The 17696-nt window shown below is 53.6% G+C and overlaps 2 protein-coding genes across 6 annotated transcripts in view; one reads left to right on the top strand and one right to left on the bottom strand.

The window, feature by feature from the left end:
- The window catches only part of ANKS3 (ankyrin repeat and sterile alpha motif domain containing 3), a 28870-nt gene extending 27303 nt beyond the window's left edge, over positions 1-1567 (bottom strand). Inside the window, exons 1-2 of one of the 5 annotated variants that reach the window (XM_058570123.1) lie at positions 1521-1567; positions 561-676 (exon numbers count right to left, since the gene is read on the bottom strand). The gene's annotated coding sequence lies outside the window, so the exon portion shown is untranslated. Of the gene's footprint in view, positions 1-560; positions 1232-1275; positions 1424-1520 lie in introns of those variants that run through there. The other 4 variants (XM_058570124.1, XM_058570127.1, XM_058570126.1 and 1 more) reach the window with 4 other exon arrangements.
- A 405-nt stretch (positions 1568-1972) lies between these two features.
- On the top strand, positions 1973-16059 carry DNAAF8 (dynein axonemal assembly factor 8). The gene is made up of 9 exons (XM_058570122.1): positions 1973-2099; positions 3519-3677; positions 5370-5501; positions 8085-8603; positions 10514-10631; positions 11656-11794; positions 12795-12938; positions 13343-13453; positions 14271-16059. Exons 2-9 carry the CDS (start codon positions 3570-3572, stop codon positions 14551-14553), a joined length of 1554 nt encoding a protein of 517 aa, XP_058426105.1. The 5' UTR covers positions 1973-2099; positions 3519-3569; the 3' UTR covers positions 14554-16059.
- The last annotated feature ends 1637 nt before the right edge of the window (positions 16060-17696 follow it).

The raw sequence follows: 17696 nt of genomic DNA, 5'->3' as shown, positions 1-17696 counted from the left end.
ACTCTATGTAAATTTTAAAAACAAATTTTGAAAAAAATGGAAAGAAAGCCTCAGGACAGAAACTAGGATGTGACTGGTGCTCAGCAAATGTTAACTGACTAGAAATCTACCTACGCATCCCCTGAAAGTGAGGAGATAAAGAGGGAATGCAATAGGCTGGGAAGTTTGTGGGGTGACACTTTTCCTGAGACGGGACAACACCAGGATGAAGAGTGATTATGAGAATCCTTTATTCTGGGAACCCTAACCAACCAGGGCCAAGTCATTAGCTTCCTAGTAGAACCCTTAAGGCCAGGAATGACATTTGTCTCCTATTCTACCCTGGGCGGGAAAGAACAAGGAAGCAATTGTAGAAAAGGGAGAGAAGGAGACAACAAAGAAGGCCACAACCACTCAGACAGCCTACAGGTACCACAGTGGTTCACAGGGGCCCTTAGGACCGAGACCTCAGTCTCTACTCAAGAATGCTTCCAAGTCCCAGGTGACAACCAAGATGGCCAAACAACAAACACACCACCAATTTGGGGGACAAGGAATTTGTGGGCCATTGGTGAGAGTACCTGTACGTGTGCTGGGGCGTGTAGGTGATGAAGTTCAGAAGCCTGCTTCCTGGAACCACCACCTTTCACACCTCGCAGATGAGAACCCCAACCTGGACAGTCCTGGCCCACAGAGCCTGGACAAGAATCCAAAGGAGCTGAGTGTCAGTTCAGGGCCCCTTTCAATACACCCCTCAGGCCTTCTGTGGACGTGTCTCTTCTCCTCCGAATGCCTTCTCCGGGGTGGGGCCATGTCATCCCTCCTTCTACTGGATGCTCACACGTGTGACCCCGCAGAGTGCGGAGGGACAATTGGAACCAGCCCGGCTCAAGGAGCCTATGGAGGGACAACTCGGACGCCAAGGAACCATAAAGCTCCTATCACTTCCTCTGTCACCCTGCCACAGGCCAAACTCTCTATAGAGTCATGGCGTGTTCGTTATGAAGAAAACCATGATTACATTCACACGCATATTTATACACTTGGAGAAAACGCCTTTGGCATACAGCTTCCAGAACTTAACTCCAGGAAGCAGCACTGGGGATGCGATTCTTTAATTTTCACTCCACCTTTCGGTTCTAATCATTTTGTAAAATGGTTACTACCTGTTATTTTAAAAATAAACAAAATATTTTAACTAAAAAGTAAAAACGACGTGGTGGTCGACCGTCACGCCCACGAGGAGGTCTGTAAACGCCGCGGCGCACCCCTCCCGCCCCGGCGGGGCCCCCCAACCTCGTTCGCAGACCCCGGGCAGCGTCCCTAGGAAGCACCGAGCACCGACGGCACTGACGCGCCCGGGCGCCCCGTAAGCCCACGCGGCACACGGCTCCATCGTCCCCGCTCCACAGCGGCAGGAGCGGAAGCCCGGAGTCATAAACCCACAGGAGCCAGCGGCAGGGCTGCACGCCCCGCGCCGGGCCCCGCAGGCGGGCAGCAGGTGCCGGCACCAGGCGGGGCCGGGCCGCCGCGGAGCCTACCTGCGCCGGGCCTCGGGCCTCGGGCCTCGGGCCCCGGGCCGCTCGCCGCCGCGCTCCCTCGGCCCGGCCCACTCTCGGTCGCTCCCGCCCAGGCTCCCTCCGCACCGGCCGCCGCCGCCGCAGCGCCCGGACCCACGGCCCCGCGCGCGCCCCGGAAGTGGTTGCCGGAGGCGCGGAGCACGCCGGGACGCTCACGGGTCCCCGGGGCAGCGCCCAGCGCTGTGGAATTCGCCGGACCCGCACCCGGGCCTTCCGGTCCGCTCGCCCGGCTCGCTGAGTGACGCCGAACGTAGCCAATGAGCAGAGAGCATTCGTCCTGCACCCCCGCCCCCAGCCAGGGGAACCAATCCTGTTGCAAGAGAGGCAGGACGCGCCAAGTCCCGAAAGAGGAGCCGGGGGCAAAAAGCGGTTGAGTCCAGTAAGGTAAGACTCTGCTGAGGCGGGGTTCCGAAGGCGGCGACAGCCTCAGTAGTTGCGCCGCGGCCGAAGGGGGCAAAAGCGACCGGAGGGACGCCCTGGAGACTGTTTATAGCCCTGTCAGGACCGCGCGGGAAGCGGAGAAAGAGGCAGAGGCCGGAGGTGAGTGGCCTCCGGCCTGCCGCAACTGCGGAGATAAATGCTGGGAGTTGGATGGGAGGAAACAGGACCTGAGGGTGGGTGGCAGGACGGGCGAGGGGTTTTCCTGTTTCCGAGCTTTAGAATTTAAAGCCTGACCGGGGAGGGCATTGGCGTCTAGTTGTCATAACAACCGGCCGCCCCGCGACAGAAGGGGCCGGGGCGGGGCCTTGGGGGCGGGGCTAACGGGCTGCAGCCAAGAAACGGACGTGGAGGCGGAGTCAGGATCCGGACTTAACCTGCGTCTGCGGAGCGAGCCAGCAACAAGTTGGCGTTCAGGACCCTTCACGATCTGGTCTGTTTTCAGCGCATATTCCAGCGACGGACACTGTCTTCCCCCAACTCGCTGGGCAGTTTTCACTCCTCTGAGCCCCTGTACACGTTCTTCCCGCAGCCTGTAATGCCTTTCCCTCCCCTATTGCCTTGTCCGCCTGTAGAACTTCTCAGTGTTGCCCTGTGATCTGGCCGGCAGCGAGAGAACACCCCGTGATGTACGTACCGGATGCATCCCCTCTGCTGTTCCCAGTTCAGGGTGCACCACGCTCCTGTCCCCCCTCCTGTAGGCACAGAGGAAGCAAGAAGCCCCCCACTCCCGTCTCCTGCCGCTACCTGTTGGGGGCGCTGACGCAGAGTGACTTCTGCTGGGGCAGGAGTTCTCTTCCCGTTTTATAGGCACAGCTGCCTCCAGGCTGCAAGGATTCTCCGGACGCTGGCTGGAGTACCATCATCCCACATTCCTAAGGCCCCTTTGACCCTTGAGGGACCAGGCCTTCTCCTTTTAGACTCTGGGATACACAAAGGGGGCTGGTTCAGTGCCTGGGCATAGGGGTTAATTTGAGTGGCGACTCCAAAAAAACACCTCTCCTGGGAACTCCAAAATGTCTCTGTCTATTCCTTTGTCGGGGGGGGGGGGGGGGGGGTCGGGGGGGGCTTGAAATCCCCTTTAAATTTGATACAAATTGTGTCTGCCATTTACTAACAACAACTTCTCTGAGCCTATAAATGTAGATAATAGTATCTATGTTATATGGGAGATATATATAGTTTACATATTTCTATATATATGCATGTATCATTCTATATATTATATACATATACCTTTGTACATATATCATTATATATCAATGCATGTATCTATATATTATCATATACTATCATTATATACATCATATACATACATCTGCAGGCTCCACACTGCACTACACACACACACACAGTGCATGCACAGTGCCTGGCACTGAGTAACAGGAACCTGCAGAACCAGAAGGAAAATGGGGTGGGAGGTCTGTGAGTCAGTTTGCATCCCCCACGGGATGGTAGATGCCCTGGAGCTCTGGACCCTTGGCCCCTGGACCCTCTCACCTCACCCTGTGTCCTCCGCAGGGCTCCTTGGATGATGGCACACTGAGAAGCATGCCCTGAGCCCCGGCCTCCATGGCATCCCATGACAAAGATACGGGGCCCTCACTGCCCTCTCCCTGGGCTGCCGTCCTTGAGGCTGTCAGGGAGCAGCTGCCGTCCCTGGACTCGGATTCCTCCTTGGTAAGCAGGCGCCTTCTTCTCACATCTTCCTGGGCCACGACCACCCTTCCTTCCCGTGGCAGACGTGATGCTGACCCAAAGACAGCGCCACAGCTTATCAGCTTCTGCGTCTGTCACCATCTCTGTTTTTGTTCTCTGAATACATTTCTTGGTGCTCAGCATCCTTCCAGGTGACCCCAACCACAACTGGAGAACTTCTCCAAGGGCTTACCATGATGCACCGAAATGGTAGCCCCTCTCAGTGGTGGTCCTGGCCACGTCCTGGCCCAACAGAGAGTGGAGAACAGCACTGCAGCAGAGCAGAGAGAGCAGGGGCTTCAGCATCAAGCAGACCTGGGTCCCCATCCTCACTCGGTTACTGACTTACCATGTGACCTGGGGGTGGTTGCCACACCTGGGTCAGCCTCAGTTTTCTCACTGCAAAATACAGATAGTTATCACTGGTACAAATTTCGGATTCTGCATTTGAAGTGGCTGGCTCAGAGCGCATGCTCAATTAATGGTCAGAGTTAACAAAATCATCCACGTCCTGGCCTTTGTCATGTCCTGGCAAAACCCCCAGGTTGCTCTGTGGAGGACGATAATAATAAACAGAGAGGGACATCATATAAGAGGCTCCATGGATCAAATCCCAGCTCTGATTGTAAGTTGTCGTAAGGATTAAATAATCTACATAAGCCACAGTGCTTGGCACATGGGAAATGTACAATACATAGTAATTTTGTTATTGGTCACATGCATTCATTCAGCAAACATTCATGGAGCCTACTCAGCCTCTTCAAGGACCAGGAGTCCTTTGTAACATTATACACTGTGGCAGACCCTGCCTCACCATGATGGTGGTTGTGTTTCTAGTTTCTACCAACTAAGAGAATGTTGGGTGACCAAAGTGACTCTGAATTCAGGCTTAAATGAGCTGCACCAGCTTCTCCATGTAGTGGAAATTAGGCCTGTCCACACATGTAAGACGCAACAGCGACCCTGCTGACAATGCAAGGTGGGTGTTGCACCAGCAGGAGCTCCTCAGCATGGGTGCCAAACACACAGGTTGGAGCAGAGCGTTTAGAGAAAGGGCAAGGGTTTAGAAGTAACGTGTCAGGTGTGGGTCCTACCTGGGGCACCCACAAAGATGAACACGACAGAGCTTCCTGGACCTCAGGGATCTTCCAGTGCAGGCGAGGCTAATGGGGAGTAGATAGCGCACTCACAGTGCCTTTTCACATCTTCAGTCTCATTTGCTCTTATCTTCAGACTATCCCTGTGAGGTGGGCTGGCAACTATAATTGCCCCCCCCCCCCGACTTAGAGGTGACAAACCAAGGCTCCTGTCATTAAGTGGTAGCTCAAGGTCATGGGGGAGGGGGAGGGCTGGACTCTGCTCTTTCAGCTACCCCCTGGCTGTCCTGTGCATTCAGCACCAGGCATTAACTGATCACCTGCTGTGGGTGGCAGGGACGTGCAGAATCCGGAGCCCTGGATCTCACCTCCACCAGGTGGTGCTGCTGAGCCCATTTCTAGATCAGCGGCAGGATCCAGCCGCAGGGCAAGGCCCTCTAGGGAAGAACTAATCTCCCCAACCGGGGTGGCTCCTGAGCAGCAGGGTGGGGCAGGGCGGGGCAGGGTGAGGGTAGCAGGGAGGCCCTCCTGGCTCTGCTCTGCGGTGTCATCCCGAAGCCGTCTTGTTTGTCCACAGTCGGACTGCGGGGAAGAGGAGCTGTTCATCTTCCAGCGAAATCAAGCTGCCCTGATTCCAGACTTGTCGGAGGAGCTGGCGGAAGACCCTGCCGGGGCCTGGGTCACTACAGCTGACGGGTCCCCTCCTGAGGTCTGTGGGATGCAGGCTCTGGGCATCCATGAAGCCAGGGCCCTGTGGGCAGCATGGGGTGTGGGGGTGGGTGTCCATGGCTCTCACCGGACTCTAGCAGCAATGTGGGTCACAGAGGTTAAAACCCCTGGTCTGGCATCTCTGCACACCCAAGCCTGTCTCCAGGTGCAACCCAAGATGTTCAGACAGCAGACATCTCCCCATCTCATGCACACCACTCTCCCAGGGCCCAGCTCACTTCGGGGCTGGGAGAGGGGTTGGGGGGGTACTTATTTTCTGTCTGATTTTGCCTCTGCTCTTCCTCTTCAGCCCCAGCCACACGGGCGTGTGCACACACACACACTCACACACACCTCTGCTGGCCTATTCCCTACCGTGGCACCCTGAACTGTCTGAATATTGTCACAACTTGTCATAAATGCCTCTCCCTTAACCCAGCTGGTTCAGCACTACCTGGCTTCTCACAAAATCTTGCGCTTCCTAAACGTTCATTGATTTAGTAAGGATGACAGTAGGGATTGAGAGGTAAGAAGGTGCCCCTGGCTGGGGAGATGAGATGAAGACAGGAAACAATTAGAAAACGCCAGAGCACACTCTGTAATTAGGTACAGTTGTGTGCTGCTTAATGACACTTAGGTCAGCGACAGACTGCACATACAACGGTGGTCCCAGAAGATCAGTACCGTATAGCCTAGGTGTGTGGTAGGTTTAAGTACACCCTATGATGGTCACATGACGACGAAATCGACCAACAATGCACTTCTCAGAACGTATCCCCGTCGTTAAGCGACATACAACTGTACTGTAGTTGCAGTCATCGCCAAATGTCAGAGTGAAATTTTCATCTTCTTGTCTCCCCATTTCCCAGGGCCCCAGGTAAGACCAAGAGCTCTATCAAAAATTCATGGCTTGATGCTAAAATTAATTGCTGCCTTTATAAACAGAACCCATCAGTGGGCTTCCATCGCTGGACATGTCCCCAGCCGTCAGGCCTGTTCAGTTCTCAGTGTGCAAAGGCTCCAGGAGCCGGGCCTGGCTCCCTCTGTGCACTTCCCGCAGCTCAGCTCCATCCAGCATTATGGCTAGCTCTCATTAACCAGGGGGTGGAGTGTGCTGTCTAAGACAAACAGCCCAACATTAGTTAAAGCTGGGGAAGCAGCTTTTACTCGGTAACACTGACAGCAGGGACAGAGCTGAGCTCTGATTTGTGCAGAGGTGAGTGGGCGTTTTAAAGGGAGAATGAGGGCTGGGGGGAGCGGGGCTCAGTCGTCAAGGAGAGAAACATCACAAGGAGCTGATCAGTGTAGATGAGACGAGGCCAGGTGTGTCTGCTGGTGGCAGTTAGGGACATCGGGAGGCTATCCTCCCAGGAGAAGGGACACAGAAGCCCTGTCCTTCCCAACGAGTGCATTTCAAAGGAATGGCTCTCAGCTCCGTGACAGATGCTTCTGCATTGTAGAGACACATATTCACAATTATGAGCCCTTTTTAGTAAATGCTGGAAGAAAGGGAGGTCAGGGGCCTCTCAGCAGGCGTTGGCAGAACAAACAGTAAATTCTCCTGGCAGCAGCGTTGAGCTTCCTTTCTCAGGCCACCATCTAATGGGGGGCTGGGCTCACCCGAGCCTTATGCTCCCAGAAGCCATGCCCGAGTTTGTTCAGGTCTCTCGATGCAGGTTTGGACGGGGTGGTGGTGTGCTGAGACTTCTGCAGTCCTCAGTGTGAGCACAGACACAGGGTCTTCTTACAGAGCCAGGGCACGTCCCCCACCCATCACCATGGCAGAAATCACCCACTCACTCAGCGAGGCCTAGAAGTATGTCTGAAGGAACCCCAAATAGGAGAAATTCCCAGCGCTGACAAGACCCCTGGTTAGTTCAAGTGGAATGATGTCCACGGGACTTTATTTTAATTTTCTTCAATTCTACAATTACCTTGGCAACTCTTCTGGATGATTTTTTTCTTAATCTGGGATGGGAAAGTCTATACCAACTCATGGAGGTGGAGGCTGTGGGCTTGCTCTGGAGTCAAAGGGCCTGGGTTTCATCTTGTCCACCCCCTAATAGCTGTGTGACCTATTCACAGCGGCCAAAAGGTGGAAACAAGCCATGTGTCCATCAACAAACAAAATGTGGTCTAGCCATACAACAGAGTATTCTTCAATCCATAAAAAGGAATGAAGTACTGACACATGCTACGAAGTAGATGAACCTTGAAAACACTAAGTGAAAAGGCACAAAAGGACAAATATTGTATGATTCCACTTATATGAAATATCTAGAATAAGCAAATTCATAGAGACAGAAAGTAGACTAGAAGGTACTGGGGGTGGGAGGGAGGGGAGGTACAGAGTTTCTTTGGGGAGATGCCAGAGCTTTGGAAATGGTAGTGATGGTTGCACAACATTGTGAATGGACTTAATGCCACTGAACTGTACATTTAAAAATGGTTAAAATGGCAAATTTTATGTTATATACGTATTTTACTACAAAAAAAATTTTTGTAGTAAAAATTTTTTTACTAAAAAAAATTCCCTGAAGTATGTTTTTGAGGCTGTTCACCAGGACGCCTATTTTCTCAATAGCCAGTTGTGCCTGTGGAATTTGCTGCCGAACCCTGGAGGGAATGGGATGCGAGGACAAAGGATTCGGCCTCTCTGGAAGGAAGGGGCCCTGGTCGGTCTTCGGAGAGCCCTGGTAAGAGCAGCTCTCTTCTTAGGATGTCCGAGGAGACCCCCAGGTGGCAGGAAGGCGAACTTGGGGGCATGGCCTTCAACACCAAGGGATCCCAGAGTCCTGCCTGGGGGCTGCAGGGAGAAGCCACCCTCTCCCCCCAGGAAGGAGACCTGAAGACCCAGCCCCCAAGCACTGCCTCCCGAGCCCGTGAGGGCTCAGACTCCGCAGACGGCAGAGCCCTCCGCAGGGAGAGAAGGAAGATGATCAAAAGAGACATTCTGCATAAAGTCACCTGGGATGCCCGGGGCCCAGCCTGCAGTGACCAAAGTCAAGTGAAGGTGACGCCCTGTGGAGCAGCAGCGTCAGGTCCGAGACCAGAAACTCCACCAGAGCAGCCCCTGGAAGGACTGCCACTGCTCTCCCTCCAGGTAGTGTCTCCCCTGCCCTGTGCTTCCTCTGGATGGGCCCTGCACGGTGGCCCCTAGCTGGTCCTGCACAGGCCAACCTGAGGCCGGCCCCCTCCACCTGTCTTCATCTATTTGGGCTGCTATAACAAAATCCCACAGACTTGGGAGCTGAAACAACAGAAAGTCATTTCTCACAGTTCTAGAGGGCCAAGAGCAAGGTGCCAGCAAATTCAGTGTCTGGTGAGGGCCTGCCATCCTCTCGCTGTGTCCTCACTGTTAAAGGGATTCGGGGGCTCTTTGAGGCCCCCTTTTTTATAATGGCACTAGTTCCATTCATGAAGGCTCCCCTCTCATGACCTAATCACCTCCCAAAGGCCCCACCTCCAAACACCATCACACGGGGGGGTTAGAATTTCGACATGTGCGTTTTGGAGGGACACAGACTTTCAGTCCATAGCAGCGACCTTACTCCCTGGTCCCAGGTCCACCGGCAGGCAGGCAGCCGTTTCTCAGAGGGTGTGTCATCCTGGCAAACGAACCATCTTCAGGTAGAGTTAACTAGGAGGAAGAGCAAGGAGACGCCAGCCTTTTTTTAGAAAAAAAAAAAAGAATACTAATCCCAATTATGTTTATGAAGACATACAACCACATATAAGACAGGGAACAGACTCTGTCAAAGCACAATTCTCAAAACGTGAAAGCCCGCATTCTCATACAAATAATGAGCACAGGTTAATGCTGTGTTTAGCTATTCAAGAGGAACCCGCAGGATGCCAAAGCCAAAGAGAGTATGAGAAACCAGGATTTTGTAAGACACTGAGAAAAAAGAAATAGATGCTGAGATAAAATTCCTATATTAAGTAGAAAATCGGTCAACATCCTTCAGGGCAACGGAACTGTTATCTTTGGGGTTATCTTCTCTACCAGACCGAAAAGAAAACCATCGCACCTCTCAGTTTCACAAAGTTGTAAAACGGGTGGGCCCTGGTTTACCGTGCAGACCAAGTCACCTTCCCTTAGAAAGGTGGGCTTGTTAGAAAATGCTCCGGTGTAATGCTGAAAGGTCAGGCGATTCTCTTTTTTCTCCGATTTACAAATGTTGGATAACTTTCTTAATAACTTAGAGAAAACTGGCCTCAGGTGTACATGGAGGTCATTTTCACCAATTCTGTTGTTATCAGCCCCATTCTTTCCTTTCTGCTCGCCCCTAAACACCCTTATTTTCACTCACCTCTGGGGCTGCCGGGAGTGGCAAGGTCACACGTAAGAACCATGAATTCCTGATTATGTCCTCCTTCATCACCCCACTCGACCCCCACAGCACTCTCTTCCAAGTCCTCCAGTGTTAGTACCTCCCTAGAACAATCTGTTTCTTAATAATTTTATTTATTTATTTTTCCCCCAAAGCCCCAGTAGATAGTTGTATGTCATAGCTGCACATCCTTCTAGTTGCTGTATGTGGGACGCGGCCTCAGCATGGCCAGAGAAGTAGTGCGTCCGTGCGCGCCCGGGATCTGAACCCGGGCGGCTGGTAGCCGAGCGTGCGCACTTAACCGCTACGCCACGGGGCTGGCCCTGTTTCTTAAAAGAGCAAAACGTCTTAACTTCCCAACGTTTTAAACCTGTTTGAACTTAAAGAGTTTTAAGATGACACTGGGTTTACCTCCAGGTCAAACAATGTCTTTGTGCCAGAAATGAAAGTATTGCCCAAAAAAGGCATCGGAAGGAAGTGGCAAGAAAACCAGTTCATACTGCAGCCCGCACAGGGTGGGTGAGCAAGCCCATGTGCAAACATGGGCGTGCACCTCAGCCCCGATTTCTGCCCCACGACACCCCGCAACAGCCTCCGTTGGTCACGGCAGCTGTGAAATCGGCACTCATGCCTCCGGGACCCTGTGGCAGCCACGTAATCACCATTTTAATTATTTCAGGAACTCGAAGAGTGGGATCTGGATCACATCCTTCAGAATCTGGTGGGACGAGAAGACGACTGGGGAGATGGCCCACCTGGAGCCACGTGGTGGGCAACTGACCGCCTGCAGGGCCGAGGTCTGACCTTGAATGCCAGGGCCCAAGTGCATCCCCACAAGCAGCTCCGCCAGGTCCTCTCTTTAAAATAGGGCCTGGGCTGGGCACGGTCAGCCCCGCAGGCCACCATGTCCTCTCCACTGCTTGGCCCTCACCGTCCTGAACACTCAGGTGCCAGTCCTTGAAAGACTTCATTCATTCCTTCACGCCTTCACTTCTTCATTCACTTCATTCATTCATTCATTATATATGTGACTGCCTGCTATGTGCCAAGCATGGACTAGGCCCTGGGGATATGAGAGGGGTTATAGCAGGATGTGGAGAAACCCAGCCTCCTGTGAGGAATGGGGGGATGGGGGACTGGAATTGGTACCCCCTTTTTGGAAGGCAAGGTGGCAGAATCTATTCTCTATTTTAAAGGCACATAAGCCTCTGATCACGCTATTCCACTTCTAGAGTCTCGGAAACACACGCACCCTGCGGGGGAAAGATGTGTATTCAGGGATGTTCGCTGCAGTGTTGTTATAATTGTGAAAAACTGGAAACGACCCGTATTCAATATTCAGTAGGAGTCCAGCTAAATGAGTCATCACAGAACACTGCAGCTCAGTGAGGGGAATCTACATATATATTCACACAGAAAGACGTAAAATATTCACCGAAAAAAAATCTATAGAGGATGATCCTGTTGCTGTTAAAAAAAAGGAACACACGGAATGTTAATGATAGTTCCCTCTGACAAGTGGGCCTCAGGAGTGAGGGCGTGGGATGCACTTTTAGCAAGAAGTCATTGCTACTTCACGAGGCTCGAATATAACTCCCTGCTCATGAAGATATTGCTCCGTTGGCCCTGCTGAGCTGGAGGGGGGTCCTCATAAAGGGCGGAGAGTAGAGGAGGGGTCGGGCAGGGGCCTCTGGCGGACCCCCGTCACTTCTCCATGCACAAGCCCGAGGTACGTCCCCACAAGGGGTCCCGAGTGGCTCAGGCCACTGTAAGTCAAATGAGGGCCGCATCCCCACTAAGCAGCTTCCCCCCTCCCATCAGACCAGGCTGTGTCGAGTGCCCAGGACAGGCTCATGGAACAGCTTGCCCTCCTGTGCGCCACGCAGTCCAGAGCTGCAGCCTCTGCCGGGAAGGTGCCTGCTGACACACCCCAGGACACCGAGCAGAAGGCCGCAAGCAGGTGGGACTTCCTGCCAGCCACGGCCCTGTCCTCGCTAGAACTGGCCCGCAGCCTTGCAGCATTCATTAGGCATATATGGGTGGGGCACTTGGTGTGTATTTCTCATTTCATCTCAAGAATCTGATCAGGTGGGTGCATTTTATAGAGGGGAAACTGAGGCTCAGAGAGGTTGACTTGCCCAGACCATATGTAGCAGAGCTGGGACTCAAGTCTCAAAGCACCCACTCTTTCCTCTACCCCATGGGAGCCCTCCTTTCACCATCCACATGGCCTCCCCAGGAGTAGGACCCTGGCCCTCTGGCCACCATGGATGGGGCCAGCCCGGGGCATCTGACCCCAGCCAGGCCAGTTAGAGTCTTTCCCTGGGGAATTTCCACTCTCTGTCTTGGGTTGGGGTGGAGGGCAGAGAAAGAACAGCTGTGGTGAGAAAGACTGAAGTTGAGAGGCAGAGGTGGGGACAGGGCCCTGGGGTCCCTTAAAGGCTAGGTGTACCCCTGCTCTTCCGACACTTTGCTTGTTCCACTCTTTTTAGGAATCAGAGAGCTAATGAAGTCCCCTTTTCACCTGAGCTAGCTGGACTGGGCTTCTGCCCCTGGCAACCCAAGTGTGCAACAGAAATGTCTAGACCTACTCTGTGCAGTCAGTAGCAACTCGCCACATGTGGCTACTGAACCCTTGAAATGTGGCTAGTGCAACTGAAGAACTGAATTTTTAGTTTTATTTTATTAATTTTAATTAGCTTAAATGTAAATTTAAATAGCTACTTGTGGCAAGTGGCTACCGTACTGGAAAGCAGAGATATGGAACATTTTAATCATCATGGAAAATTCTGTTGGATGGTGCTGGCCTAAATCTTGAGGGTTGTTCTGAAGAGTCAAAGAGCAAATGCATTTATAGGGCTTATCTTGGTGCCCCGCACACACACACAGCCGTGACCCCAGCACAGGTCACACAGTAATCACCAAGAAGTACTTAGCACTCCCTGCTCTTCTCATCTCAGATGTGCTTCCACAGAGCTGGGCTTCCAGGCTGAGCTGGGCCCGACACTGGCCAGGGGTATGCGGCTAAGGAACCCAGCAGAGCCTCCCACCATCTTCATCGATCTGCGGCCGAAGGAGCCATCAGACCAGGAGTCGTCTGAAAGGTACTGGGAGCGGTAACAGCCCCGCAGCAAACCCAGTGATTTGCAGATGCCGTGCTGGCCTCGGGAGGAACAGGGACTTCACAGGCACCGCTCAGTTGAGAAATGCTTCCAACCAGGAACTGAGCCTGGTCAACAACCCCACCGGGTCCCATCAGCAGGCTCTCCCGGCAGGGAGGGAGGAAACAGGGGCAGAGGGCAGTCTTTCTAAGAAATGGAGTCTAGGCCGGGGCACATGGCCTCGCGGGTACCTCCGTCCTGCCACCACTTGGCAGAAGCCCAGTGGCCCTTTGGTTTTGGTTGGCTGGGCTTTGGCTGGCCTACTGGTCCTCCTGCCTTGGGTCACCAAGGAGGCCTGGACGCTCCAAGTCCCTAGTGGGAGCCGGGGTGGACTGAGGCACGTCCAGCGAACCCTCGTTTCCTGCCCCCATCTCCAGCTCCAGCTCTTCTGACAGCGAGGAGGAGGGGGAAGAGGACACAGCGGCTCTGAGAGACCAGCAGGGCCCCTGGGGGCTGAGGTAACCACGAGGGGGCTCCCGCGGCCTGGGGATGCCCCATCTCTGCTTTCCGCAGCAGGCTTTCACCAGCACTCTAACATTTGTGCTTTGAGCTGTCTTGCACCCAAAGGGCCAGCACATGAGAGTGTGGGGGGATCTGGGAGGTGGGGAGATTAGCCTGCGGGAGCCCACCTGGGGCCCAGCAGCATCTCAGCCTGGCCTGCTATTCTGACCTCACCAAGGACACCTTAGCTTGCTCTCCAGAAGGGATCAGTACACTTTGTCCCTGAAAAATAGCTCCCCAGATTGATTTTGCTCCCTACTAGTGATGGCAGTGGAAATGAAGGGAAAGTGTAGGGATGGAACACAGTGAGAGTTGTTAGCCAGGGTGAATGAAGAAGTGAAAGGTCAAGTTCAGAGAAGCCTCGGGTCTCTGCCATGGGGAGGCCCACACTCTGGTCACCAGCAAGTTAGAATGATATGCTGTGGCAGGGTCTATCATTTTTGGAACTGCAAAGCCTGCAGATCCTGCTCTTTGGGAATGTCAGAGTCTAATGCAGCTTTCCCCCTAATGCCTAATTAGGAATCATAGGAAAAAGAGAGAAGACAGATTTGGGTTGCAAAGTGTCACACAGGTTTCCTCCCCGAGGCTTTAACATGCTGATATGCCCTGTGACTCGGCACAGGACGAGGGCCCAGAGGCTGCAGTCCTTATTTGTTTAGCGTCTAGAGAAGCTGGGAACACGCTCTGGAAGCACTCTGGCTTTTTGTGTTTGTGTCCTGTGGTGAAGTGCTGGCCTCTGTGTGGTGTTGATTGAGGTTGCTTCTTGTGACACAGGGACTGTACCGGGAAAAGTCAGCTTCTCCAGCAGCTCAGGGCATTTCGGAAGGGGACCACTCAGCCCAAGTTGCTTGCCAGCAAGGGTCCCAGTGGCCAGAAGGCTCAGGCCCCTGAAGATTCTGCCGGATCCGGAACTGGGAGGAAGCAACACGTAACACTCCAGGCTGAGAGGCAGAGCACCCAGGCCAGACCCCCAGGAGGAAGTCCCAGGGCCCTGGGGGACCCTCCTGGGCCAGGGACAGCCAGGGAGACCCTGGTGCCTCCTCTAGGCCAACTGTAGATGCCTCTGGTAATGGAGGAGGAGGTTATCAGGATGATGTGACATTTCCTCGACATGCCTAGGCCCTGGGGGTCTGTTCGCTCTCCCTGTTTCCATTAGCATGTGCTTTTGTAGCACAGGGACCCTCAGACTGTGGATCCAACCCTGTTAGAATTCGGTCAGAACATTTTCATGCACTTAGAGCAAAGATGCCAGTACAAACTGGTACAAAGAGCATGACAACTCAAGCAGCCCCTATCCTCTGAAAGGGCCTGGAAGGAAACACCATCAAGATGATGTTTTGTTCTGAGATGGGACTACAAAGCTTTTCACCCTTTTCCATTTCTGCATTTTTTCTCTTTTATATGCATCTATTATTTCCATCATACCAGGTCTTTTTTAAAGCTATAAAACTTAAGTAAAACATATTTAGAGAATTTCAGGGTTGAAAGGGTCTTGAAAGGGAATTTAGCCTGATTTTTTGGGTCCCTGGATGCTTGCTATTTTGTGTTCCTAAATTACCACCACCCACACACACACCCCAAATGGACTTGGTGATAAAGGGGTAAAGATTGAAATTTGATTTCTCTTTTTTCTTTAACCAACACACAAAGGCACATATATGTTCTAAGGTCCTTCCAAACTCAAGGTGGAGCTGACCCTTAAATACAGATAGAATACTGAATGTTCTCACACCTGAAACTGTCCCTGTGGGCTGGCGCAGCGCCCTCCCTTGTGCATAACCAGAGACAGCTGGGGGCCACAGGAGGCGCCCTGTCTCCCTCGCCCTGTGACTTTGAAAGCATTATCCCCCCACCCGCCGTCTTCACAGAGGCCTTTCCTAACTGGGGTTCCCAGCCCTGCTGCTCCCACCAGGCTGAAGCCCTGATCTGTGGCACCTCCGTTCTGTCCCCTGTGTGCTTCCAAGATCCACTGCTCAGAGTCTCAGCTCCTTCCCCGCCTGCCCCACAGGAAGAGCAGAGAAGTCATCTTGGGTCCCCACACTAGAGGCTCAGGAGGTCCAGCAGGGTCCTTGGCATTTGAGTACAGATTCCAGCATTCAGCTGGGGTCATGGCTGGCTGCCATGCGCTGGGGGTGGGCAAGGGTCTCCTGCCATCCAGCCCTGTGCCAGGCAAGACAGGCCCTGCCCGACCTCAGCCAGCCAAGATCCGGGCCACAGACTCCACCTGATCTGGCCACAGGGGCCCCACCAGCAGCCCCCACTCCCAACGAGGGCATTTTCATTAGAAGCCAGATGCGAGGTGGGCTTCCACCAAGGCCACAGCAGGCCCAGGGAGACCTTCCTGCAGGGAATGTGGCCTCTCCCGCCTGTGGAGGCCCTCACCTCAGCTCCGGGGCACAGTGTGGACAGGGCAGCCTAAACGTGGCACACCTCCGCCCGTGCTGCCAGCCGTGCCATCAAAAGCAAAGGCCATTTTTTAGCCCCATTTCCCCCCTCTCTACCCCTTTTAATGCCGCCAGTAAGTTCATTTAGGATGTTTCACAAGCAGTGACAGAAAATAAACTTTGTACCAAGTTCAACTCTGTGAATTACTGTCTGTCAAGGCAAGCTGGGAGGATGAGGCGGTGGGAGTTCAGGCCTGAGTTGAAAGCTGGTTCCACCACCTGGACAAGGTGCATAAAGCTCTGAGGGCCTCAGTGTCCCCATCTATATGAGGAGAATCATGAAAGTCCTATGTCACCGGACTGCATGAGAGAATGTCGTGGAGCAGGCACTTGATGGGCCCAGCTCTCACACCAGTCGGAGGGCAGCCACCTCCAGCACCAGCCTGGACGTGAGCGAAGTGAGCCCATGTGGGGGAGGCGGGTGGTCGGCAACACTGGCCCGGCTGGATCTGGCTGGGTACCTCATGCTCGAGAGCTCCAGAAGCTGGCCTTGAAAGTAAACACCATCCTTAACCTGGCGGCTCCATTCTCCAGAATGGAGCACATGGGGCCAGAAGAAGGGCTGATGTTTACTAAGGGAAGAGAGAGAAGAGCAGGGCACACACCCTGGAATGTAGGTGGTATGGAAAGGTGAAAATATTTACAGCGATTGGGTGACAAAACAGTATGGACGATCACAGCTGGCATGAGGGCCAAAGCCACCTAGCCATGAGGAACGGCCATACCTCTGGATGGAACATTCCGGAACCCAGTGGTTTCAGCAGCTGCCCCGACTCCAGTGATGACTAAACCGAACAAGGACTCTATACTGCTCCCCTCAGCCACTCAAGAGACCATAGATGGTGATCAGAGAGGCACGTCTGCCTCAGACAGACCAAGTGGGGCAACCAAGGCCAGCCTGACCCTGGAACACAACCACTCGGGGCCGGAGCAGAGGCAGTGCTGGACCTCACCCTGGGGAGAGGTGGCAAGGCCAGTCCAATTCCCAGGCTTCCTCACAAGCTGGGGGAGGGCAGGAGATGGGGTCTTGGGGAAGCGTTCCCACACCAGGCGTCCATCCTACAGACTAGCCATGGATCTACAAAGGGGACCCCCAACTCACCCCATTTCCTCGTTGACACCACTGGAATACTGGAAAAGCCCCCACAGGCTCCATTTTGAAAGTGTGACAAGATTGGAGGGGAAGGCTGGGGTGCGTAATGCTACAAGCAACTGCAGCCTTTGAAGCTCCCCCCCAAGTGGGTTGAATAGTGTCCCCCCCATTCATGTCCACCCAGAACCTCAGAATGTGACCATTTGGGTAAGCAGGGTCTTTGTGGATGTAATCAGTTAAGATGAGGTCATTCTGGAGTAGGGGGCCTTAAACCCAATGACTGTGTACTTGCAAGAGGAGAGGACAGAGACGCACAGGGAGAAGGCCATGTGACCACAGAGGCAGAGACAGGAGTGATGCTGCCACAAGCCAAGGAACGCCAAGGCCTGCTGGCACCACCAGAAGCCCGGAGACAGGCGTGGACAGACTCCCTCAGAGCCCCCAGAAGGAACCAGCCCTGCCGACACCTTGATTTTGAACTTGTGGCCTCCTGACCTGTGAGAATAAATTCCCGTTGTTGTAAGCCACCCAGGTTGTTGTCGTTTATACAGCAGCCCCAGGGCCCTAATACACCTGCTCTGTGCCCAGCACTCCAGCCGCCTCCCTCAGCCTGGGCACCTGAAATGCCCACTGCCATCCTCATGCTGCGCCCATGGGAGCAAA

This window comes from Diceros bicornis, chromosome 26 (assembly GCF_020826845.1).
Source record: "Diceros bicornis minor isolate mBicDic1 chromosome 26, mDicBic1.mat.cur, whole genome shotgun sequence".
NCBI lineage: Eukaryota > Metazoa > Chordata > Mammalia > Perissodactyla > Rhinocerotidae > Diceros > Diceros bicornis.
This window is presented reverse-complemented; position numbering and strand designations above follow the sequence as displayed.